Here is a 25,891-nt window from a genome sequence, read left to right on the forward strand (position 1 = left end):
CCATACTTTTACACTTGTTACATTAGAATTTTAAAGGGATCTAACATTTAGATGGGGAACTGAAATACCTGGCCATCATCACTTTGTCACAAACTCTTTCTACACACATCCTGTTCAAGGATGAAGGTAATAAAGTATCTGTGCTCATTCAGAGAGGAAAAGATCAAAAAACTGTAAGAATATTTCAAACAACAACATTCCTCATTCAGAACTTAACCCCTTCTGTTTCATGAACAGATTTTCTGCCTTTATTCCAAATTCTCCAAGTTCTTACAAATACAATAATTTTAAACCCACACTGTTTATGTAAGAGTAATTAATGAAAGACACAGTGCTTTTAAAAACACATAAGTGAACGTTCTCCCAACCCCAGGAAAAACATTACCAACCTTTTCTATCCTGACATTAAAGGTTAAATAACTCAGTTCCTGGAATTCCATGAATCTTACTGATACACACCCAGGCAGAATTTGTAAATTACAGGGAGCAGAGGAAGCCACTGTCATTTGGGTGATTTTTCCATTTTGTTTTTGATTTAGAAAAGCGGAATTTGTACTCTCATCGTGATTCTGGAATTTATCAGAGAAGAATGAACTGCACTCAAATACGAGTTACCTGGGGACAGGCTGCCAGGCAACACAAATGAGTACTCCAGAAGTGAAAAATGGCCTGACAGCAGCACTGGATGCCACTGCTCACTGAAATGAGCCAGTGCTACTGGACAGTTTTGAAAGAGCTACTGTAAAAAAAGACTTTTTTTTTTGAAGGCTTTTTTTGTTCCTCGTTGTTTGGCTTCATCTTTTACAGTAACCATAAGGTGAATTTTCCATCAAAAATATGGGGTCCAGGCCATTATGCAGTAGCTCTCTTTTTGGAATGTGCTGTGGCATGGCACATCATTAATTTTCCACAGACAGTTTATATCATTCCTCATCACTTAAAGTACCTTTCAAAGGAGGAGGAAATCGCTATTTTAAACTAGTGACTTTGGAAATGAAACTTTCAGAACACACTAAATCTCTTGTGGATGACACACAAATTGAAACAACTCTTACATCTTTAACAGGGGCTGAATAAGAAGAGAAGTATTAATATCACATCTTTATGCCAAGTAGTAAGTAATAGAGAAGACAAGCTTAAATATGACACTTCTGAGTGCCTTCCTAGAAATACTCCTTTTTTCAAACTGTTTCTGGAGGCTGTAAACTAATTTTCAGAGAATCCATCCAGCCATATAGTGGCTTTTTCAACAAAAGAAACTTCAGACCTCACACAGTGTTACATGAGAAATGAAATCAAATCCATCCTTGCTCCTAAGTGACTTTTAGAAAGACTGCATTTTTTCCCCTGAGAGAATTCTATTTCTCCCCATCTTTAAAAAAGAAGAACGTACAAGCAAACAAAAAGACAATTAAACATTCTATCTCCCCTGCTCCTTGCCAGATTTCTTAGCAAGAGCCTTTGAACAGACTGCAAAAACTCTGACAGCTAAGCTAAGACTAAAGCTGTGTTTCTTTAACCCGTACAGCAAGGGGGGAATAAGCAAGACAAAGCCAGCAATCACTTTTACTCCTCTCTGCAGTTCACATCTGACAGAAAAATAGCTTACAGCCCACAGTGGAACTGAGTTGTTTAAAAGAACAGCAAGAGAATTTATTGCAAAACCTACCGGTAGTTTTCAGTAAATAATATACCTAAGAAGATTGCACTCAAGTAGCTAAAATTTAGAAGACTGTTCTGGTTTATTACCTTCCGACTGCTCCTTTCATCTTCATCCTCAGATGGATCTGACTGGTGTTTTGGGTTATCCATCTGAAGAAATGCTCTGACATCTGGGCTAGAAACACAGTTAACTTTATTAGCACACCAGCAACCTGCATGATTTTCAGCCATAAACACAAGAGCACAGGACTGAACAGCAGCATACAGAGGAGTTATTCATAACAAAGCTTTCCATTTAAGTTCTGGCAATTAAGACTGTGTACAAGCAATACTTTCTTTTACAGCAATGTAATTCAACTACCAAGGATGTTATACAGCACACAGCTTTTCACCTGCAAAAACCTGCCACGTTAAAGTGTAGGTATGTGAAGACTTCAGAATAAAACACTGCAGAACTGCATTTAAAGATCATTACCAGAAGAACTCTTGAGTTTTAACTGGCTAGCAGCCACCAGGAGATCAACTTTCTTCCAAAAAACTGTAGAGTTTAGATTTTTTGTTTTCTAAAATTAACTGAATTGTCCAGTACAATAGGGAATGAAATACGTCATCTGTATCCCAAGGAAAGACACATGTTCCAAGAGATCCACAGCAGTAACATTCCTCTCCCCATTCCCTTTAAAGCAGAAGATAGTGATCTTCTCTTCAGAATTCTTTTTGGCTAGGCACTGTCAAAACAGTGTTAAGAAATTCTTCCAGTCATCTGAAGGACACAAATGCTTCAGGAATTAGCAACAGGCTTCCCACAGTACCTAAGGAGATGCATTTTATCTTCAGCAGTGGTTTCAAGCCCTCTCTTGGAAGGGCTGGGGGCAAGGACTGAGAGAAAGGTGGGAAAGTAAGAGAATTCCAAGAACACAAATTTCTGCTTCCAGGAAGAAAGGCTTGTCCAACAGATCAAAAGAAGGTAACATCTTTCTGATCTTTCTGAACCATAGCATGGTGCAAGTAAAGAATAATGTAATACGACTGAGGAAAAATTAATTCCTAAAAATCCCAGGTATCGTGTATAGCCTGTATAGGCCACTTCAGAGCAGATTTGAAACTTTCAAGTTCCTTCAGTTCACTAAAAATCTTACCAAGGAAGAAATCTTACCTACATTTCAGAGACTAAGTTGTTTGAGAAGGACTCAGGGGATTCACTGATTGGAAACTCCACATGAGCAATTCAGTACAAGAAAAGCACTAGTTTACTATGGAGCTACTCTTTTAATCTGCCTCTAGAATATATAGAATAGGGTAGTTTTATGTAAGAAACAGATGTACTCGCTTTTTTCAATCCATTCACCCTCCTCATCTCTATCAGTGAGGATCAGAAGTAAGAGCTGAGCTGTTTCTGACACTTCTCCAGCTTCTCTAATTTCCTGTCAGCACTACTGAACCTACCTCATATCCAAGGCTATCTGAGGCTTCATCACTTACATTCTGCATTCCTAAGTCCTACTTGAAATATGTTTCAGTTACCTTCAGCCTTTCAGGTTTAAAGCACAGCAACAAGACTGTTCACATAATTTCTCATCATCATTTCAGTTTATTATTTCCCATTTTATATGAACTCCAAACTCTGATCTATTTCAGCATCTGTCTTGTATCCTGAGGCCCAGAAGACAAAAATCACAGTGGTTTGAACATTGCAGTAATACTGGGTCCTGATGCAACAATTTTAAGTTTCAGAATGTTTGGATATAATAAAATCAAGAATAAAAAGTTATGGTTAATGCTTTTCACAACAGAAACAGACCTTAATTACCTTTCAGCATTAATTATTCTGGACAACTGGCTGATTAAATAGAGCATGTTATAATACATCTCAAATAGTTACTATAGTAACTTTGTTCATGACTGAATTCACAGCAGGAAAAAACATAAAAATATCAATTTGCAGGAAAGGGCTGCTGTACAGTTGCAGGGTATTCCACAATCTCCACAATCCACAATAGCCAGAATCAAAACCGATTGATGTTACACTGTTTACATTTGTAATTCTAAAAGCACTGCAAAGAACTACTGATTAAAAACAAGAAGTTTAATGTAGCAATTTCCTAGGCAAGAGTGCAGCATGTTATGCAAAATGCTATACAGATTGATCGGACTTCTATGCTGCATTACCTGACATGGATTAACTCCATGTATTTTAGAGTACTTGGACTCTATTCCTAAAACAACCTCACCTATGAAATTAAAAGGATTGAGAAAACCATTTAAAAAAGGGATGCTCAATATACATTGTATATACACTACCAAAAAAAGTTGGTTTTGTCTGGATTTTTATGATTGACTGAATAAATTTATTTTATGGATTCTCTCTGAAATACACAAAAGGGTGTCAAGCTCTGCTTAAATACGGTTGCTTATGTAATATTCATTCTGCATTAGTCTTCCTGCAAAAACAATGTAATACCACACAAAAATTTTGGACACAGAGAAATATGAACAAACCCAAAAAGTCACACAAATTTTGAAGCACTATGTTAAAATTAATAGCCAGAATGATGGCTGTTAATAGTGGCAGAAACTTAACATATAAGACCCACTTTATTTAAATAATGGTGCCCACCTCCTCCCTCTTCTCCCCACATTTTCTTAAAAAGTGAACCACTGATATATTTCTTACAGAAAACAAAGATTCAAAAAGCCCTGATACAGTATATAAAATAAAATAAATTTTTTTAAAAAGCACAGTAACACATTAAAAGAGAACAATAATATAATGCAAGGTTTGCTTTCCCAAGCACAGATTGCAAGATCCTACAATTCAGGGGTTTCACATTCACTTTTATATTGATCAGATTTTGAAATCAGAAAAAAATTGTCACTGAATTTCTTCTAAGGAACACATTCAGACCCCACTTCTCTCTTACAGAACTGATAACTCATTTCCCCACAGGTTGCAGAGCATTGTCATCCTTGAGTTCTTCAAGTGTTATGCAAATGTTCTCATTCTCATTAAGGAGCTACTTTGGACTATTTAAAAATAACTGCATTACATCTTTAATGCATCCTTTATCATACAGTTTTTCAAACTGGTTTTCTTTGGACATGTTCTGATAGACAGCAATTAAATGCATTAATACTTCAGTGAAGGCCTACATTTGAGGGGGCGAGCAGCCCACCTTCAGGAGCTGTGTAGTGTTTTTGTAGCTCACAGTGATCACTAGGAACAAAATCCCAGCTCTATGAAGGACATCAGTCAGCAAGGGGGACACATTATCAGATCTCTATCCCTATTTTTTCTTGGAACATCTGCATTCTACCTGCGAGAGCAAGCTGCCTATCACAATAAGTTTGCTGAGGAAGTGCAGCTTGAAGCTAGTCCACTTAATTCCCAATTAATAGCACTTTGGACTGAGTCATCTCACCCTGTATTCCATCTGACAGTGACTGCAGGAAAATCCTTATCAACTCTCTCAGGGTCTCTCTAAGCACTCCAACACACCTTAGATTTTTCTTGGATTTTTTATTGAGCAAAAAGGTTTGGCTTTGATACAATATTCAAGAAATGTGCCAGAGCCAAGAAAAAAAAATCCACTGATGGAAAATAAGAACACAGTGCTGCATGTTTCAAAGAATAATGTAAATATTACCATCTTGGACACACTGAATCTGGTATTTGTGCTTTTCACTTCAGATGTGCAGGTGCCTTCCTATCCAGAAGTGAGAACACCTTGAATCATCCTTAAACTTTTAGAGAAAACAATTTTCCTAAGCAGGACTTAAAATATATGACATGCTGATACTGGTTTTAATCTTTTACTGCTTAAAAGATGCTGTGGTGCAGGTGGATTTCCTAATGGCTCTGTGAGAATGCACAACTCACTAAGTCTTCCTTGTATATCACTAACTTTACATAAGTTATTTGACCTAGTATCAAATTTAATTAGCACATTAAAGCAAAACTAAGAAAGCAAGGAAGGACTATCTGAAAAGATTCAGTCATCACATACCCCTTGAGTACTTCTATCAGATTTTACAAAAAAATCCCAAGCACCAAGATCAAAAGATTTGGCATTTCCTCTGTAACAACATTCACTGGCACACAGAAAAGGTGACAGATTACATAATTATTAAAATGATTTGTTGCAGTGCAACACCGCAAAAAGTAAAAGCAACTTCAGAAAAACAATCCATTGCTGTGACTAAAAGAGAAACAACACAGAAATTACTACAAAATTCAATGCTTTTGCACTGAACTGTGTATTAAAGGCTTTTTCTCCTGCTTAATTCACTATTTATTTAAGGGTAGGGTGGAGGAGAATAGCACAAGACACACTTTGGTCTCTATTTATTGCTTTTATTGTAGAACTCTGTTAAATAAGCTGATTATTGAACAGACTTTCATCAGCACCAAACACTATCAGACCTATGTCTTAACCCTGGTTTAAGTCAGTTTAATGGATCAGGCAAGCTAAGTGCCACATTAGAGAACATTGATTTTTCTACAGTTACATTCAAGCACAAAACAATTTTAAAAGCTCACAACAATTTAAGGAGGCAGGTGGATTTGAGGTTTGATGCCTTTTTTTTTAGCAAACCATTTTGTGCTGTCCACCAAAGCAAAAAAAGCACCATTTTACCTTTAGAGAACAAATACAGTATGTTTTGAAACAAAAATATTTGGTAATTGGACATACTGACATCCAGACGAGGGATTGGCCAAAATAAACCAGTATCCTTCCCCAATGAAATAAAACAGATTGGTTTCCAGTGATTTGTTATATGAAAGTGCTCTTTGTTATTTCTCAAGGAACAGTACCATGAACACAAACTTCACAGTATTTGTTCTGGTGGAAAGGTATCCTTTTGTAAAGACTTTGTTACTAATTTTTTTCCACTAACTGAAGGATGTATATATAAAATGCTCCTTTTTTTAATCTAGAAAGGAAAGGAAATATGTATTTCAGGTTAACAGGACATTAAAAAGTTCATTTGTTGTGACAAAAGAAAATCTGACTGCATGCTGCAAATTGCAGTGATATTCTGTTAGAGTTATTTTTTTCCTGTGGGAAATGGGCAATTTCCCTTGCTGTACAAATAGGTTAATTAAACAACACATATGCATTAAATGTATTTACTCAACGCTACAGCCAAGCATAGAGCTTCACCATTTTACCAGTTCAAGCAGCATAGAAAGCTGCATGGATTTAGCTGAAACTGATTACAGCTTTCCACCGAAAGAAGGTGCCAGTCTGCCCCAAAATGAGTTCACACACAAAGTGCTGTTCTCCAGATTCACCTGGAGCTTTGTCCTGACACCACCTCCCGTTCACCACTGGTGGAGGTGAACACTCCTGCAGTTCTTCTGCTGGGATTATTTTAGGTACAAGTTTATTCATCATTTCCTTTAGCAGCTCAGCTGGGTTATCCCAAACCATCTCAGCAATTAAGCCACTTTGGTTACCGTGCTTTAAACAAGTTCTGGAGCACACATGAACTGCTCTTCCAAAAAAAAAAGGATGCAGGCATCCTTTTTTGTGTGATGTGACTGACTGCCAGGAACGAAGCAGCAAGTGACAGCAGGGCCCTCAAACAGCACAGCCACTGGCAAAACAAACACCTGCCCTGCAGCAACAGTTCAGGGTTAGTGGAATCTGCACCCCTGGAATTAAGATGAGTTCATTGCCTGCAAATTGATTTGTAGGTTGGTTTTCAGAAAACAAAAACACTTTTATACTCTTCAGTCTGTAGATTTTTTTGCTGAATGGATGGCCATATAAAGTTTACTTTTTATACTGAAGAGCTCTCAACAGGTAGAATACATTTTCTGGTTAAATACCTAATTTGCAATTTTGTATTTAACAGATCTTTTCATCTCATGTCTTTTCAACAGCCCTTATAAAACAGAAACGAAACTACTTACTGGTTGCATAGCTCTGGCTGTCTAACTAAATTTTGAATGAATTCATTCAGTCCTGCTCTTCTCTGTTTAATAAAATCTGAAAAAAACAGATTTATTAGAATCATCAGTCAGCTTATGAAAAAGACTTATTTTCTTATTCAGGTTTTTTAGGATTTAAAACAGCAGTTAGGAGGAGACTGGTCCATGACTGATTTAGAACAGGATTAGTTCTACATATGAAAACTGCAAGCTTAAAACATTGAACTGAGCTGAAATAATAAATTTCAGGTTTTCTGCAACACTACTTAAATATGTTGAAAGCCAGCTGGATTAAAAGTGACACTTTGTGCTTCAAGGACAGTGTGTAACCACAGTGGGTTAACCTGTGCAGCCTTCATTGCACAGGTGAGCCCTTCAGCATCTGATTCCACAGGAAAAAAACCAAAAACCAGGAACCCACAGGCAAAACCTGACATCAGTTGCACAAGTCAAGTTTTCACATGAACAGTCCCACCAAGCAGCATATTTCCAAAATATATGAATGGCAGAAAAATTACACAATTCATCCTGCCAGCAGGCACCCAGCTAGAGCCATCAAAGATAACAAAACAAAATACTTTCCTTTAGATTTTGAACATCATCTCCAACATTAAAAAAGATAATCCTCAGAATCTCTTCCCTTATCTAAAGCTTAAGATACGAAACTGCTCTGTAGCAACATGGAAAGATACACAAAGGATTTAGAATAGAAAAAGAGTTCTAACATAAAATGAAAGTGGAAAATGGAATAATATTATCTTTCATTACTCGTATCAACAATAATTGCTATGGAAAAAGAGTATTTAACTTGTGCACTAACTTTTAAGGCATTCCAATGACTGTCATATCCAGACTACTGACAATTATTAAAATTTTAGATTAAGTTTTAATTAACAGCTGTATTTCAAATATTCAGAAAAATGTCCATATTGCTTCAGGAACATAACTCTGGAACCTTTCCTAGGGTATTTAATAATTCCAAATTACTGACATCTAACAGAAAGGTAAATCTGCACACAGATATTCTATTATGGGAGCAAACAACATCAGCAATTTCAGGGTGGCAGATGTACAGTGTCATCAGCCACTCTAAGCCTGCAGGGCTATCCATGCTGGTGAAGATAAAACACCTGTAACATCTCAAATTTTCAGGTTCTGTGTTCTGACTGGTTGCTGTTCCGTTTTTTCAAGTTAAAACAAGACTAATTTTAAAATAACCAAAGTGCCAATTAAATTGGAGCATTTAAATGGCAATTTCAATGAGAATATTTTTGGTAGTTTTGGGTAAAGGGATGTAAAGGTCTCACTCTGCTGCATTTCAAAGCAATAGTACAGTGCTGCATACCCATGGATGCATTACAGAAGTAGAAGACCTTTTCAGTATTTGTAAAATATGTAACTTGTTTCAGCAGCCAGCAGAAACATTACATCAAAGCTTCAATAAATCAGTGTTAAGAAAAAGAATTATTTACATAAGCATCATGGCTCCATCTCCACCCTGCCTCCCAGCAAGAAACATCTTGGGAACTATTTAGTTTCTCATGCTTCAAGGATTTCAGCGTAGTTCACGGAAATTTAAAACAAGTTTGAGGACTTTGTTTTACATATATAATTTTAATAAAGTTGTAGTTGAGGTTTTTTTCCCCATTAAAACTCCAGTTTCCTAAATTTGGCTCCAAGAAATCCACCTGCATATTTGCCTGTACAGCAAACCAGACTGCAGGGCATCCTCTGGCCCTCAGCCAGCTCTGGGAATCCCAAGGTCAGAGAAAAGGAACCAGAACTAAACAAAAAATCCCTGTAGACAAAATACATGTAGAACTTTTGGCAATCATTTACATATTTATCAGAAGAGAACATCAGAGCTTGGATACTTGTATTTGATTATTCTAATAAAAAATAAAACAGAATTTCACGTCAGGATCCAGATGATTAACTGCAACTGCCAAAAACTAGGTTTGTTTGTCAGAACTTTAAAGACCCAAACCTACGCATCCTAGGAGTTCAACAGCTTTGGATCCATTTGTCCCTCAGCAAAGGAGAAAATGAAACAATGGAAACAGGTGCAGGAGGAGATGAAACTACAGTCTGACCACATCAGCAGGCTGGGGAGGGCAGGATGGCCCAAAGAGCATCAGGAAAAGCCTGAAGTAAAAATGGCTTGAATGAATAGTACAAACACACAGAGCAATGGCCTGGCCCTCCCATTTGCCTTTTTAGTTACTCATCTGTGGTGCCACCCAGGTTACCTCAAGGCACTTGACAAGTGACTTTCATTAGTATTTCACTGTGCACAGAGCAAGCTAAATGGGACTGATCTCTGGTAACGGGAGCACAACACATTGGCATGGCACATGCTTCCTGTCGCTGTTCCACTTACAGAAGAAATCTGTGTTCACCTTAGCTGTACAAGGAAGCACATTTAGATACAGAGAGTTCAAAAGTCCTCAAAGATAAATCCTTGAGTTATTTCATTTCTCAGAGGACGTGGTGGTGGTGGCAGTCATACAAAAAAAGCTTAAAATGGACTACGCATAATGCTTAGGAAGAGTCTGGGGTTTGGCTTTTGCTTTTATCTGAGAGAGATCACAGCTGAGAGTTCAGGATCAGAACCAGAACACAGGAGGGCTGGGAGGAGCTATAGCCTTAGAGAGGCACTGGGCGACCAAGCAATGCTTTGTTCACTATCACAAGGTAAAACACCTACCCACGCTAGTTCCTGCTCTTGACTGAAGCATGACTAAACTTTGCTTTAGTCACTGTTTTGAGGACCGCTGCAAAACTCATCTAAGATAGCTTCTTGTAGGCTGGAATAGATCAATTTTCATATAAAGAAACTGACAAAATGAATAACAAGATGATGACATACCAGGATCAAAATTATCTCCAAATATTCTTTTAGCTGGAATCTTCAGGTTCATGGTGGGAAATTGCTTCTTTAGCTGAAAACAAAACACATGAAATTGGATTGTGCTTAGACATGAAAGCACCTACAAATAATTGCATTTTGTTTGTTTTCTGATGAACAGTTTGAACACCTGATTATTAGTAATTCTGCTTCTCTATACCATTTCCTCTGCTCATACACATGGGGGAAAAAAACATACACAGAACAATTTGTACTCAGCTTGTTTGCAATAGACATACCCTTTTAAATTCAAAGGCCATCTCATCTTCATCTTATGGACTACTAGAGCAATAGTGCAAAATTATTTGCCCCAGATGAAAAAAACAAATTTCAGCGTTGTTTTTGTTTTCCTTTTTCTTCCTTCCTCCATCAATTCTTTATCTCTTTTGGGTTTATCTCTTACTTGCTTGCTAGCATAGGGCTGTATGCGTGAGGTTTAGGATGGGCTGGGGATACAGGCATCTGGGTTTTGTCCAAATTACATTCTTAAAGCTTTAGAAACCACAGGTGGTCTACCCCTACATCAAAATTGCAAACAGATGAACAGTCTATTTTAGGATCTTGCACTTCATAATTCAATTATTATTACACTTGATAAACTGACCAGAAAATAATATACAACAATAGTGAATTATGTATTAAAAAAAAACCCCAGACCTGACACTGATCGAGCCTCGACCTCATTTACTTCACCTTCAGGTGCTCCAGAAGAGCAACCTTACTCTCATCTTCTTTAAGTGAGTAGTTTTCTAATACAGTAGCTGGCAATTCTTCTTGCCTTAGCAACACCAGTGTTTCTTCCTGTCAGCAGTGCAAGTTCTTTTTGGTGTATATACTGTATGAATTACACTGAACAGAAACTGGACCAAATGTCCTCCTGGTTATGCTTCCTCAATACATCATCTCTGGCCATGTTACAGAGACCAGGCCTGAACAAACTTCAGCAGACCAAGACCAATCCAAGTGGCAAGAGAACGTGGCAAAGGAACAGGATCACCAAAACCCACTCTGAAAGGAGGATTTTCTGTTTTCACATCTCGTACAGGTCTGTCTCTGGAAGATGCAGGCAAAGCACACCATGGGATCTTCAGGGCCATTTCAGCTCAAACATTTCCAAAAACATTTCCAAGCTCACAGCCTGTGCTTGGAGACCACTGCCACATGCAAATCCATGCACAGGGAGGCAGAAGAGAGAATGCCTGACTACTTCCCAGAGAGACAGAGGAAGGGAAGCCACAAATAAGCAGCTGGTAATATTTTAGTATGAGAAACAGAGGGGTTATTATTTCCTCTGTTGTTAAGGCAAAAATTATGGACTCTAAACATGAAGAACTGGAGGAAAGTACGGACACAGCACACATAACTCAGACTCGTATCTGAACAAGTATTTACCCCCCTTGCCCACTACATAAAAAGGGCAAAACCCTCTTCCAGTAACAAACCCAAGAAATCCATACTTAGCTGCTGAAGGGGCCTATTTTTTTTGGAACACTGACCATATTTTTTTGTGCAAAAAATCATACTTGCTATGAAACTGTGGGTATGAATTGCCATCAATGACTGACTAGAAAATTTCTATTAAGAAACCAGGATTTGTTCATTGCTTTCACTACTTCAAAGAAAAACACTTACTTTAGGAGAAACATACCTATCTAAACGTTTTGTGGGTTTTTCTAGCATGAACAAAAGCACATTATGTATGTTTTGACGACAACTAAACTGGAAGTCTCATTAAGCTATGATCGCAAGGAACTATAAAAAATATGACAAGTAAGTGGATTTTGAGTCTGAAATTCAAACAAACTGAAGTTTAAAAAACCCACTCCATCATTTTCTTTAATTAGACTTCTATGGTTATTAAATGTTGACTCAAACTCCTCAAGAGAGGATTAACTCAAAACATAACATTGCAAGCAAGTGCTACTCTGCTATTCTGGCATGATTTCATAGCTTGCTTTTTGCTTACCGTGTTGTAGAGTTTATCAAACTCTGCATACCGTCGAAAGACAAACCACTCATTTCTGCCAACAGAGACCAACACTTTGTAAACCTGCAGGAACAAGGACAGTGTTATTGCCCACGAAACTTAGTAAAACCTCCCAGGTTTAATCTTGTGGTGGAAATAAGGGTAGGTTGTTAAATTTATTGTGTAAATGCACTTATCAAACCATTTACTTTTTACAGCTAAGTCACACAGACATTAATAGAAATGATTAAAAGAACACTTAAAAGAATGTGGTACTTTACAGAAAAATTTTTGAACACCAAGTAAGCAAGAACTAACATCAAAATTGATTTAGTGGAATTTCATAAATTAGTTAATATCCAAAAAGAACACCTGGCCATCAGATAGAAGTCTATTAAAATTTAATATGAAATTTGTTAACAACTCTATAATCCATAATAAAGACTAATATTAAAGAAGCAAAGCATTTAAAAATACTGAATACTGCCTTCACGAAAACCTCAAGAGAAAGCACATATGGAAGGTACAAAGATAACTATTCATTTGAACACCTTGATTACAGAAGAATCCTGGCTATGGCACAATTGTTCAGGGAGGAAAAAATTGTGCTGTGGCTGAAATACAGCCCGTATAAAATAATACACAGCACTGGGATGAAGAGAGGTATAGCTGGAACATGCTGCACACCTCTGGCCTTTCAAATGCCATGTCTCAGAGCACCTCAGTAACCTGACAGATTGTCAGTCCCTGGATTCATCTATCTCGTTGGCAGCTGTGTGTCCAGCAGGCTTCTCCTGTCTCTCATGCAATTAGCTGTCTGCACTTCTCTACTTTCTTGTACTTCCAGAAGGAGCTCAACTATTCCTTCAGGGAAGAGGATGGGCACAGCAAGGAAATGAGTGCAGAGCACTGCTAATTCCCAATGCAGAGAACTGGACCAATGCCCCAGTCTCTCTTGTGGCCTGCAACAGCACCTTGGCTCTCTCTCTAATTCCGCAGTGGCAGCCGCCGCCATCGGTCCCTCAGCCTGAGGGCTGCAGCCAGGCTGTGGTAACTGCTCACATCAGCTGTTCTCAGGGCCAGGCCCTGGGAACACAGCGAGATGGATGGAAGCCTCCAGCAGAATGCTGATGAGACCTCCTAAGAAAGCCCACTTGGCCTCATACTGCTGAACAAGTGTTAGCATGAAACCTACCCACATCCCTTCCAAGAGTCTCCCTTCACTGCAGATGGTGAAAGCTTCAGCTGCAAACCTTAAGCACTGTCCTCGTGGACTGGGTCTCTTTCACAGCAATCTAATCTTGCAAGCAGTGTCCAAACATGAAACACCTCTGCTCCCCATGGCTGCACGGGAAATCAATGCTAACACACTTGAGCAGAGGGCCAAGGCAGCTGGCAGAAAGCACAGACAGCAGAGTGCACAGGCAAGCATAACTCAGGATACGAGATGATATCCGCCTCCTTGGCAACCGCTAAATTAAAACAGTTTTGTTCTCAGAGCAGCTGTAGAACAATGACACAATCAACATTTTTTACACAAGAGAGCATTAAAAAACCCCTATGAGGTCATCTAATTCACACCACTAACAAAGCTCTTGCACACTCCAACAAAGGAAAAGCTGCAAGTGCAACAGTTATGGACACACTGAGAGGTAAGAAAACACACAATAGCCACAAAGAATCTGGTAAAGCCTAAAACCATGGTATGTCTGGGCTGTATTACTACTCTCAGCTACACCTATATAATGATTAGAGATATCTGCAATGCTGATTTCTAGAAAGGTGGGGGAGAAAAATCTGGACTTAGATAACAACCTTTTAAAGTATAATTATTCCTAATCCAAATTTGATCTTAGAAAACTCCTCAAACACAGATGCGATGCATCCACAACTCATACTATGTGGGTAAAAACCACAAAGCTTTGAAGAAAATAAAAAGAAAGAAAATAAGAATTCCTGAAAACATCACCATAAAATATCTTCCCACATACAGACAGGACAGGATCCAGCTATTTCTGGATGCTGTAGGATTTCTTCACAAAAGAAGTCATTGAAATTAAAAGCCTTCAACTTTGTGGTAGCTCATGCTCCTGGATTAAATGCTTGACTTTTATTAAACAAAGGAAAATAAAAAGGTAGGCTCTTTTCCAATTCTGACAGAGCAATCATTGAGAAAGTAAGGAAACTATTTATTGTCAACAAACAAAAAGAAAAACAACTCCAATTTCCACAGGGCTGGGGACTAATAGTACACATCACAGGTCTGAGACAAAGTTTTCAGATTTAATCAGACGAACAGCACCCTTGAAAGAGATTTTTTAATAAGCCTGTATATGATCTGGGTGTAAAGGGAAATGAGAACAGGTCAGAAGAGAAAATTAAGCCTCAGACATCAAACAGCACAGGGATAAAAGTGAGAAACCCAAAACAAAGCTATTTGTCAAAACAGGCAAAAGAATGACCTAATATGCAGCTAGGACAGAAAGCAATTATTATAGGCTAGATACAGCCCAAAACAAGGAAATACTTTACTATTTTATGGAGAAAGTGGATGCAGAATCTTCAGAGAAATGCAGGACAGCAAACTAGTGTGGATTTACATAGAGGCTGGTTGCCATGAATTAAGTGGAAGTAAAAAAGATTCCCTGCCAAAACACCCCAAAAATGCAAACATAATCATTTGGAAAAAAAAATGGTAGTAAATATATCAAAAGTATGGAGTATTTGGGAAAACCAAATCAAAAATTCAATAAAAGGTCATGAAAACGCTCAGGAGGAATGAGAAGTTCACTTCCAGAGACAAAACTGAAAAGCTCATTTAATTATCCAAATGACAACTGCTCAGAGACACAACTGCTTTTAAAAATGCTTTATCAGAGTAAGTGTGAGGGGAACAAGTGGAACTAGCAAAAGCTAAGTTGCACATACTTGTCTTGTTTGCATGCCAGCATTAAGTAGCTATCCAAAGGTTTGAGCTGAAATTCAGTTTCTACTCAGACCAGTAAGATTCTAGAAGCGTCTCAGAAGCAGCAGGGATACACACTCTGAGCAATGGTAAGGTGAAGACTATGGAGTCACCTGAAATCTTTCCTAGCCTTTATCTCTCTGACCTTTCTTTTCAACCCAAGTGAAAACCCTTCTTACTGCTCTCTATAGAAATGGCACTAGTGTGGCCATCAAAAGAGATAGTTATACCTACCACAAATTTGTTAAGAACCGTTTTCCCTCTGCACCCCTTTCTCACTCCCTGTCAAAGCACTGACAGGATCCTGTCATTACACACAGCTACAGAGGAGGGGACACAGTGACAGCACAGACACATGCTGGAATTCACAGTTTCTACCATGAAGTTTAATGTGACCCTCACTTCTGTTATCAAATCCTAAAATATACATGATAATATTCGAAAGCTTGGTTGTGAAAGCGCTTCTTGTCAAGCTGCTAATTACTCCCTGGCACAGAAAGCAGAAGGCAGCAAGACAAAGTGTACCTCTGCACAGTGTAAGCTGGGCTGGATTCTTTCCCCTCTCCTCCCTCAGCCCCCCACGTCTGATGTTTTGTACAGCTTTCTGAAGGGCACACCCAAAGAAAGTGCCTTTACACTGCTCAGGTTGTCTCACAGACCTTCAGGTAAAATGACCTGGAAACCACAACATTAGTACATGCTCAATGTACCACACTGGCGTACTTTAACTGCAGGACTGAAGCAACAACACAAACCTGTTCTGCTCAAGTTTAGACTTTCATGAAGGTTTTCCTGCTCACCTGAGCTTCACATGAATGCAGAAGTTTAAAGAATTAGTAAAGTTCTCCTTTGTTTACTCCCTTTGCCAGCACACTGCTTCCCCAAGCTACACCTTGACACACTTGTAGAATCAAACAGCACTGCTCTTCTCCGAGGAAGGGAGATGAAGAGGAAAGGGAGACAACATAACTCACAGTAAACCATTGTTTTGCTGTATTCTTCAGACAGCAACTCCATATAAGGGTGTTTGCATTCCTCATCTGAAGAGTGACTAACTCACTCAATGAAAAAAAAATCTTGGAGGAAGTTGCACAAGAGCAATGAAACAGTTTGAGCCCTCTGAAGCACATATTTTGATCTTGTCATTTAGGGTTATATAGAGGCCAAACAAAAAGCCATATCACACCAGTTTATTTTTCAGTATGCAATGCAAAGCATTCCTCACACAATAGGAAGACTTCACAACCAGAAAGTCAAACTGAGAGGCAAAGAAAGGAAGAGGGAGAGAAATGACAAGAAGTGGAAATGGGAACAGGATAGGAAAAAAACATTAGAATCAGAAACAGGAAGGAAGACAGAAAAAAGGTTTTGAAAAAATTTGATGGTTTATATTTTTTTCATTTTACATAAAAAAAATTACAATAGTACAATAGGATATCTGTGAAAGAATGGACATTAAAACAAACAACCCCCCAAAAAGAACCAAATTCAACTTTATCCCTTTACAAAATACATATCTTCATGAAAAATCATATAGAATGCCAAAAACTATACCAGAATGTTTTCTCTGTACATTGATACTTAAATATTTTATACAAGCAAATGCAGCTATTTTGGGGTAAAAACAGCAGAAATTTGTAAAGGCAAGTTCTTTTTGCAGAAAGCAACACAGGTAAACACTGCAAAATATTCAAAACTTTTCACAATGGGCTATGGCCAGTACTCACAAGAGCAAGGAAACTAATTTCCATAAACCTATTGAAAATAATACGAAGCTTAGTAGCAGAAGAAAAGAAAGCAGCACTGCTAGGTACCAGTAGCCTGTGCCTTTGCCCACGGTGCTTACTCTCTGCCATACTTACAGTAAATCTCTTTTTCTTCTCTCTGTGTTCATCAGAGCTGGGAATGCTAACGCTTGGGCAGCTCTCTTTGAGATCCATTGTATGTTCCTTGTGACAAATTTGGGTTGGACCCTGCGTCAGGTGTTGCGCTCAGGGGGTACCGTCAACAGCACCGATGCAAGATCCGCAGCTTCTCTTGAGAAAATGTGAATTCCATCATGCAATCTTGAAGTGAACATAGAAAGAAAATTTAAGTACAGGAACTCTTAACTCAAAGAGCTAAAAACCTGTGTGACAAGAACTATTGTTGGCAGGAAACACACATTAATATGCACATATAAAGCCACAATCATGCCTATTTTGTAAACTTTCATGCCTGTAGTCCTTTGTTGTTTCACTGAAATCACTCACATTCTTCGAGGGCACAAGTGCATCCAAAAAAATCACTGAGCTGTGTAGACACACTGGAAACAGATTTGGGCCCACTACAGAGAATACACTGTAGGAACAAAGGGCATGAAGAAATAATTGAAGATGACAACCTGGTATCAGACATCTGAGAAATGCCAACAGCTTGTACATTCAGAACAATTTATTTCAATACCAAAGGTTTCCAACTGCATGAGTCTCTACCAGAGGGCACTTCAGATTTGTCAGAACACACAGAGTACATTTAAATGTCACATCAGAGATTAAAGAGGACAATGAGAAAAACTATTTTTTCATGGGAATTTTAGAGAGGGACACAGGCAGTGTCATGTGTCTGTCTGAATATTTACCTCTCTGCCCCTCTTCCCCCTTACCAGGCACACTTTGTGTTTGGCAGAACACAGGGTGTAAGGTCACCCTTTCTCTTGAGCGGAACACATAAGCTTCCTCGCAGAATGTGAGAAGAGCACAACACAAGACGCTGAGAATAAAGCCATCAAAAAGGCAGAAAGCTTAGTGCTAACCAGATGCCTCTTCCCTCATGGGAGGACAGTATTCTCCACACCTGCCCTGAGCACAAGCACATTATTTGCTAGACCCCACTTATAACAACAGGAACTTCAGCGATGCTCAGGAACAGCCAAAATTAACGCTGTATTTGGGCCTGCACAGCACAGCCATCTGAACTGCTTCGCTGAGTGAAGCATAGCTTTAGAACAAGATGTGTCTGATCAACTTACAAACATGAGAAGAGTGTTTTAGAAAGAGAGGGACCTCAGTTCTCTTCAAAACAGCCAGAGGAAAAAGGAGTGCCCAGTTCAACATTAAGTCCCTATTTTCTTAAAACAGGGAAGTATAAAAGTGAACTCTATATTTCATATCATAAATCTCCAAAAAGCACAAACTAATCCCATGCAATTCTGCTATTAGAGAGACACCCATATTTATGTTGGCATAAGGGCCAAAGCTCTGGGAATCCAGTGAAAAGATTTGTTCTTGATACCAAACTAGTCAGTCAACTGGCTATTTTTCTTGCTCTTAAAAGCCAGAACATCAAACTTTATGTTGCTATTTCTTGTGTTGCCACTTAAAATTGAGTTAATTTTCAAAGACCTTTCTGATGACTTTAATAAAAAGGAATGTTTACAACCACTATAACCACAGCTAAGTGATAGGTCATCCATACTGTAAGATATTCAGAAAATTATTTTTCGCTAAACTCCATTTACCTTAATTTGATTGTTCCCTACTTCATCAATTAGGTAATTACAGTGTTGAGCAGGGTTAAGCTTCTCCCCCACCTTTATTTGATTAGAACGCAGTTCCTTCAACCCAGTTACACAGCCCATGAGTTTCAAACTGGTTTCTCTTTTCCTTTGGAAAGCTACTGTTAAAAGCTTTATTACAAGGCACACCTTTCACATTTTATAGCAGCATGAGATTAAGAATGTTCTTTTCCCACTGCCACATACTAAAATTGAGACGTAAGGTTAACTGAGCTCTTCTCCAGTGTAAGAGGTCCACTAAAACAGTCAATAGGCACCACTTCCAGTAAGTGTTTCACTAAGTTTAGACTTTACTAAGCACTTGTGTCAATCTTTAGCTACTTCAGGTCCAGTATCAGGAACTGAGCATAAGCCCCTGTGTTTTATCTGTCTTACTGCTCATCAGAGAAAAACAAGTAAAGCTTTAAAATGGATTAGGTGTTCCCTGACTAATATCACTCACTGTCCTTCTCCTCTTGTAAACCAACGTTTGTTACAAAGGTTTCCAAGCTGCCTGTACTAATTTTCCCAATACAGGCTGTATTTCTCTCATACCCTCAGTTTCTTATTTTTAGTGTCAGAGTTTTAAATGCCAGTATAGGAGTCGTATGGACTAAAAGCTGTAGGCTTGGAAGACTGAGCTTTATTTCAGATCTGAAGTTGAAAGATCTCTGAAAAACAAAAGGAGGAAGTGTCAACCAGATTAATTCAGGAAGAGTTTATTCATCTTACTGGGGAGAAGAATAAATCATCTGAGAAACCAAAACTGTAATGCTCCCATTTCTTTCTTTAAGCTGCCTGGAAGATCACTGGCTGTGATTATTTTCTTTCCCCGAGGCATCTCCTCGGAGCCGTGCCTGGGTCACCAACGCTAAGCTGAACTGACAAACTTGGAAGAACTGAATTTTCACTTTGTCACTAAGCTCCAGCGGATCAGAGCTTTCTTTCAATTTCTATTTGCCTCAAGCATATCAGCTCTTGAGAGCTTCTTACATCTGAACTGTAGGTCTGACTACCAAAATAGGGACAGACTTGCCTTAATCTTTACCATGCTGCAGTTAGAAACACAGCTGTAGTTTAAATAGCAGGTAAAACCACTAATGCTGTGGTAACTACATGAAGTAATAATGGAGAGAAAACAGTAGAGACATTTTTATCCACAGCTTCAGAAGTGGAAACTGCAGCATTTTGAAGGATGCCAGGTATGAGTGAGTTTAACAGACACTGTCAGCAGAGAAGTCTCTACCTCTGGTTACAGTGTTCCCTGGAACTAACAACAAGCAGCCCCTCAGCTCAACTGTGGTAACAGACCAAAGGGAAAGGAACTTCAGAAAAATACATATCAAAGTAAGTCCCATCAAATCAGACTTGGCTACCAGTGAAAAATGTAGATAACCTGCAAGACAGATTTATGATGAGACGAGTGTTGTCCGGAAACAGCTAAAACTTAAGCTGCTACAGTATGGAGGCCTGGAACAGGAGAAAGCACAGAAAAAGTTAAGAGTAGATCAGAAGGCACCAGTCCTGGCACAGTTTCAAGCCTATCAACTGTCCATTCTCTCCATGGGGTTGTCAAAAAGCCAGCAGTATTTTCACAGTTTCCTGCAGGAAGCCACATCAACATCAATTTTCAGGCTGACCCTTGCCTGTGATGAAGCAGGAGCATGGCAATAGCAGAACCCTGACACCATGAGAACATACACAAATCTACTACATCCACAAATGAATGTCTGACTATAAAACCTTCTGTGCAGCCTTCTAATAGCTGCATGCAACAGGCAAATATAGTTTAGGCAGTATGTGGCATCCTCCTTTTACTCTCTTCTACATAAGCCAACTGTATTAGCAAAGGTTTCTGAAGTTTAATCAGACTATTTTATTCTGGACTGAAACATTTTCTATTCTTTTAAAAATGGTAATGGCCTAAAGATGGTATCACTGTATAATCAAAAAATCCTTTTTCTGGGTGCTTATGCTTCAACCTCTGCCTAGAATGTCTAAGGCTAGATCAGGTAGCTGTGTACTCACCTGGCGCCTCTCCAGCTGCTGCCACATGCCTTAAATACCTCTAAGGCCAGGGCACATCACACTCACTCTTTGAGTAACACAAGGGAAGCAGAGACGAGCACAGACAAAACCCCAAAAGACTCTCCCTGCAAGCACATTTGGAGGAATCACCAGGATCCATATCCCCTGGAACAGTGTATAGGCACCTCCCTATATACTGATCATCTACCCTGAAGGACTTAGTTTGGGACTGAGTCATCATTAAACCAGCTGCTGAAAATCTCACCTGTGATTCCAATTACAGAAGGAACCTGCATGTAAAGAAACTGAAAGCAGGGCACAAGAGGCACTCCTATTATTCGCTATAAACACTACCCTGTTTCTTCTAACTTTAGAGAAAGTATCAACTTTGGCATACTTTTCATCACTTCCTGTCTTCTCCACAAATACACTGATAATGGCTCAACATATCACTGGACCTTACACAATCTTGGAGAAAACCCAGAAAGTCAACTTTTTCTCAACCTCTCTATGGAGAAATAATGTCCCATTCTTGTTACCAGACAGGCAGCTGACACACAGGAAATGGGAGACAAGATATTCAGAATCCAGTGCTACAGAATTACAGGATGAGGGACTATACATGAAGTCAAATGCTTCAGAAAAAGTCAAAAGGAAAACACAGATTGCTAATCTCTGAAGAGAGAGGGATGGCCAGAAGCTGCTCACTAACAAGGTTCTGGAGAAAACAGGTTTCATTCACAGAGGACATTCTTCTAAATATCACATTACACACAATTTTTAATACAGTAACACTAGACACCACCTCTAGCAAGACTTCACCTGAATTAAAAAAGAGAGCACTAACCAAAATACTCTAGTCAATCCCTGGCTTATCTCCACACTCCCTTCTAAGTACAATTTGAGAGAGCTGAGAATTCAGCCACTGGTATAAAGGAAAATGCCTGCTCCCTGTTTACACATCCACCCACTACCTAGCAGTTTTAAAAAATTCTAGTAGCACCCCTCCTCTGCAGCAACACGGGCAAAGTCCAATTCAACTGAATCTTTCTACTTAGAGGAAAGGACTGCAAGTAAAGTGAAAAGGAACCAAAGGAACAAAATAGGTAATTACTTTCTTTTTGTCTCTATCAAATTTACTTTGGAGAAGTCAGGCAAACATTACCTTCCCACAACTGTACTGCACCCAAGGACATCCCTTCTGCTCCACCTCTCAAAATAAGCTCCAGTAAATTACTCTTAACTGGCATATAACAAGATTCATGGCTTGGATTAGACCTATTTGCATTCATATTTATTACATGGCAGAACACAGGTTCTCTGCTGTGGTAAGCAAGGCCTGAGTAATAAAACAGGTCTTAAGAACAAATACTGCCAGTAAGAGGCAGTTGTCTTTTAATCCTGAACACATCTCCAAAATAACTTCAACTTTACCCTGTGTCCATAGTATCCACAAGGATCACTATGTGCCTCAGATGGTACAACTTACACAAACAACAGAGTATATAAAAAAATCCAGTTTGTATTACACTTGCTACCTGCACATTTCTTGGTGAGCTTTCTCAGTCTGCTTATACAACAGGTCCAATTAAATTTTAAATGTAGATGCCTAAGGATAGCACAGCTCAAGAGTTGCAACAACAGCACTATAAGCTACTTTAAAGAGGTCTTACAGACAGCTGACAGCAGCCACCTGCAACATAGTCAGTTCTACATAAGAGGGCAGTCAGACTTCAGTAAACACCAAGCAAATAATCCCCCTCTGGATGAAAATGAAAAGAGAGAACACCACATTTCAATTCCAGATATACTGGACATGTTCTTACATGACCTTCAACAGAAGTCACCAACTGCACTCCCTCAATTTCGCTGCACAAATACAGAATTCCAATCTGTTTAAGATGATGTTACTGCTAACGCATTGAACATGATGAGAGTTCCAGGATTTTATGTGCTCTAATCGGCAAAAGGATGAAATCCATATAACAGAATATAGCTGGATAATAACACAATGAAATATGCAAATCTCAGCTACAAGCCACAATCCAGAAATCATACTTTTGAAGCCTGTGCTTTACAGAACTGATGGCTGCCTAGAACCATAAAGCTGTTGGATAATGAAAAGGCAACAACTTCAACTCTGAAACATAAAAGGCACGCAAGAGAAAGACCCTTTCGCAATATACGAACTGCATGTCCAGTTCACCACCAGGCTGATTCATCATGTTACATCAGTGCAAGCACAGCAAGCACTCTGCGTCCATTCTTCAGGGACAGTTTACAGACTCACACAGGTAAGAGCATACACTGGACTCTCACATATTTCTGTGCTGCACAGAGAATGAGAAGGTTCAGTTCATAAGCATTCACAGATTAGTGGCTTATGTACAGAAAACAGAACTTAGTGCAACAACATCAGATGTGGTGAGACTGTAATTTACATCACAGGTGGGAATTTGAGCCTGGAAAGCAATTTTAACACATTATGTTGCTACTATTATTATTATTATGTTACATTATCATGTAACCACTAGTGCCTACTTCTTCAGCTTTGCCAAGGTTTTTTAAAACAACCAGTAGTTCTCTCTCACATGGGGAAGTCAGCTGTGCTGCATTTCTGATCTAAATGAGGATCTCAAAGTATCTTTTTAGAAATAGGTCAGTTTTCTAGCTTAAAGTTATAAGAAATACCATGGAGACTACCTTAACACCACTGAACTTTCCAAAACGCTTTCCAAAAGCCAGTAACAAATTTTCCTGAAATCTAAAGTACCTTAAAGCCTTCAGGAAAATACTCCTCCATATGCAACTTCTGTTTTTACCATTAGTTCAGATTACAGTCACTGAAGAGACTGATGTGCAGGTGAAGGAAAAAAAAAAGAAGTCAGAACTATATTTAGATACTGAGACTGAAACAACACTAATGTTAGAAGAATCCAAAATAGAGTAACATCAACCCTTAAAAATACAGTCTCGTTCTGTGTGTGTCTATAAAACCACTTGGAATGTCTGAAAGAAGTTATAAACAAACCTTAGCTACAAGGCTACTACAGCAAGTGATATTCAGAGATCTTCAGCGCAGGAAGAACCGCACGGGCATTCAGGTGACACTGCTGTGCTGTGCTGAAACGCACCTCCCGCATGACAACGTATCCCAAGTTCAGTGGGGAGTAAGAAATGCGCCTTCCATCCTGCAAAACTACTGCACGCTTAGGAGCAGCAGTTACACTCTATGAGCTGCTAGAGGAGGAAAACTCACATAAACACACACACACGGAAAAAAAAAAAAAAAAAGACGAGCTGTCAAAACAGCTTTAGCCGTAATACTTTACAATAGGCTTTTAATTACCCTCCACAAAATTAAATTCCTCAAGGGTACCTGAATCCCGACAAAGCAGCGTTGCCTAAGACGCTTCAGTGCTGCTCTCCCGAAACAGCAGCACGTCCTGGCTGCGAACCACGCGGGGAAGGACGGAACGACCGCGCAGAGGCCGCCCAGGGACCCGCACCTACCTCCTCTACCTCCTCCTCCTCCTCACCGGCGCAGCCACCGGCTGCACCGCACCGCCAGGACCTCGGGAACGAAACCAAGCTTCTCTCGCCTTCACCCCAGCAACTCTATCCCGGCTCCGCGACTTCTAGGAAGTTACGGCGCTGCTCCGGTTCCCGGCCCAGCGCCCGCCGCCGCTGCCCCGCGCGGCCATCGCCGCCCCCGCAGGAGAACGCGCTCGGGGCTCGGCGCCCAGGGAAAGGGAAAGGGAAAGGCGGCTCCGCCTGGGCGCGGAGGCTGCGGCCGCCCTCTCGCCCCCTCCCTCCTTCTCTTCCCTCCCTCCCTCGCTCTCTCCTCGCCTGCCTCCCGCCCCTCCCCGCCCGCGGCGCCAGGCTGCCCGCCCGCCCGCGCAGCCCTCCGCGGAGCCCAGACCCCGGCGTGCCCCGGGCTGTAGGACGGCGCCGGGGGTGAGATCTTCTCCTCCCGCCCTACATATACATACATATCTATATATCTACACTAAAATAAAACACTTTAAAAAACATTTTTTGTCTTAGGGGCAAGCTTCCACTTTCCCTAATCCCAAGGTTTCAGTCCCCTCTCCCCAGGCCCTAGGGGGGACGCTCCTGCTTCTGCTGGGCGGCTCCCCACAGCAACCCTGGAAAAACGGCAACCCTCTGGTAAAAATAACTTTAAAACACCCCTGTGCACACGAGGGGCTTCAGTTTAACACTTCAGTGTGTCCAGGGGTGCCCACAATCCACCCACAAGGCCGACATTAAACCAACCGGCCGCTGTAATGACAGCTCTCCTGTACGGGCAGGAGCAGTAACACAGGGAAAATGAGATTGGTTTGTATGATACCTAGCACTGTTTAGGGAACTATTTCTGCAACCTCTGAAATTTCAGGGGTAAGTTTCAATACCCCCGTTAAAATTCAACTGGACTTTTTAAAATGATGTGTAACTTGGTAAGTTTTCCTGAGCAAACTGAGTCCATAAAACAGTTAAAAAATATAAATTCGGGGGGGGGGGGGAGGGGAGGGGGAAGCTCCTTTAATGACAGTATCACTCCTCACTTTATTTTGTTGACGAGATCTAAAAGTGTGGGACAAACAGGAGCTGGCGTGGATTCTGTTTAACAGAAAAGACCACCACACCCATTAAGTTAAAGCCTGATGTTTACTGAGGATCTGCTATGCTTTCAAACACTCAGAGAAGGCTGAAGAGGCAGGGATAATCAAATGCAAATGATAACACTCAGGATGAGTTAAAAGCCTATGCCATTTTAGCTTCCTCCCTATAAATACCTGAAATGTTTCTTGGGATTTCAACAGCCATGTAAAGAATGAGCCAGTGTGAGAATATTGCAGCCCACTCCACTCTATTACCAATGTAACACA

At 39.8% G+C, this 25,891-nt stretch overlaps 1 protein-coding gene across 2 annotated transcripts in view; it reads right to left on the reverse strand.

The window, feature by feature from the left end:
- SGK3 (serum/glucocorticoid regulated kinase family member 3) overlaps nt 1–24,866 on the reverse strand; it is a 33,690-nt gene extending 8,824 nt beyond the window's left edge. Inside the window, exons 1-6 of one of the 2 annotated variants that reach the window (XM_063392991.1) lie at nt 24,513–24,866; nt 17,299–17,502; nt 12,472–12,555; nt 10,467–10,539; nt 7,580–7,655; nt 1,750–1,837 (exon numbers count right to left, since the gene is read on the reverse strand). In XM_063392991.1, the coding sequence (XP_063249061.1) occupies nt 1,750–1,837; nt 7,580–7,655; nt 10,467–10,539; nt 12,472–12,555; nt 17,299–17,376 (399 nt within the window). In that variant the 5' untranslated portion in view covers nt 17,377–17,502; nt 24,513–24,866. Of the gene's footprint in view, nt 1–1,749; nt 1,838–7,579; nt 7,656–10,466; nt 10,540–12,471; nt 12,556–17,298; nt 17,503–24,030; nt 24,481–24,512 lie in introns of those variants that run through there. The other variant, XM_063393000.1, reaches the window with a different exon arrangement.
- Between the last annotated feature and the right edge of the window lie 1,025 nt (nt 24,867–25,891).

The sequence above is a fragment of the Prinia subflava genome, chromosome 1, assembly GCF_021018805.1.
Source record: "Prinia subflava isolate CZ2003 ecotype Zambia chromosome 1, Cam_Psub_1.2, whole genome shotgun sequence".
Classification (NCBI taxonomy): domain Eukaryota; kingdom Metazoa; phylum Chordata; class Aves; order Passeriformes; family Cisticolidae; genus Prinia; species Prinia subflava.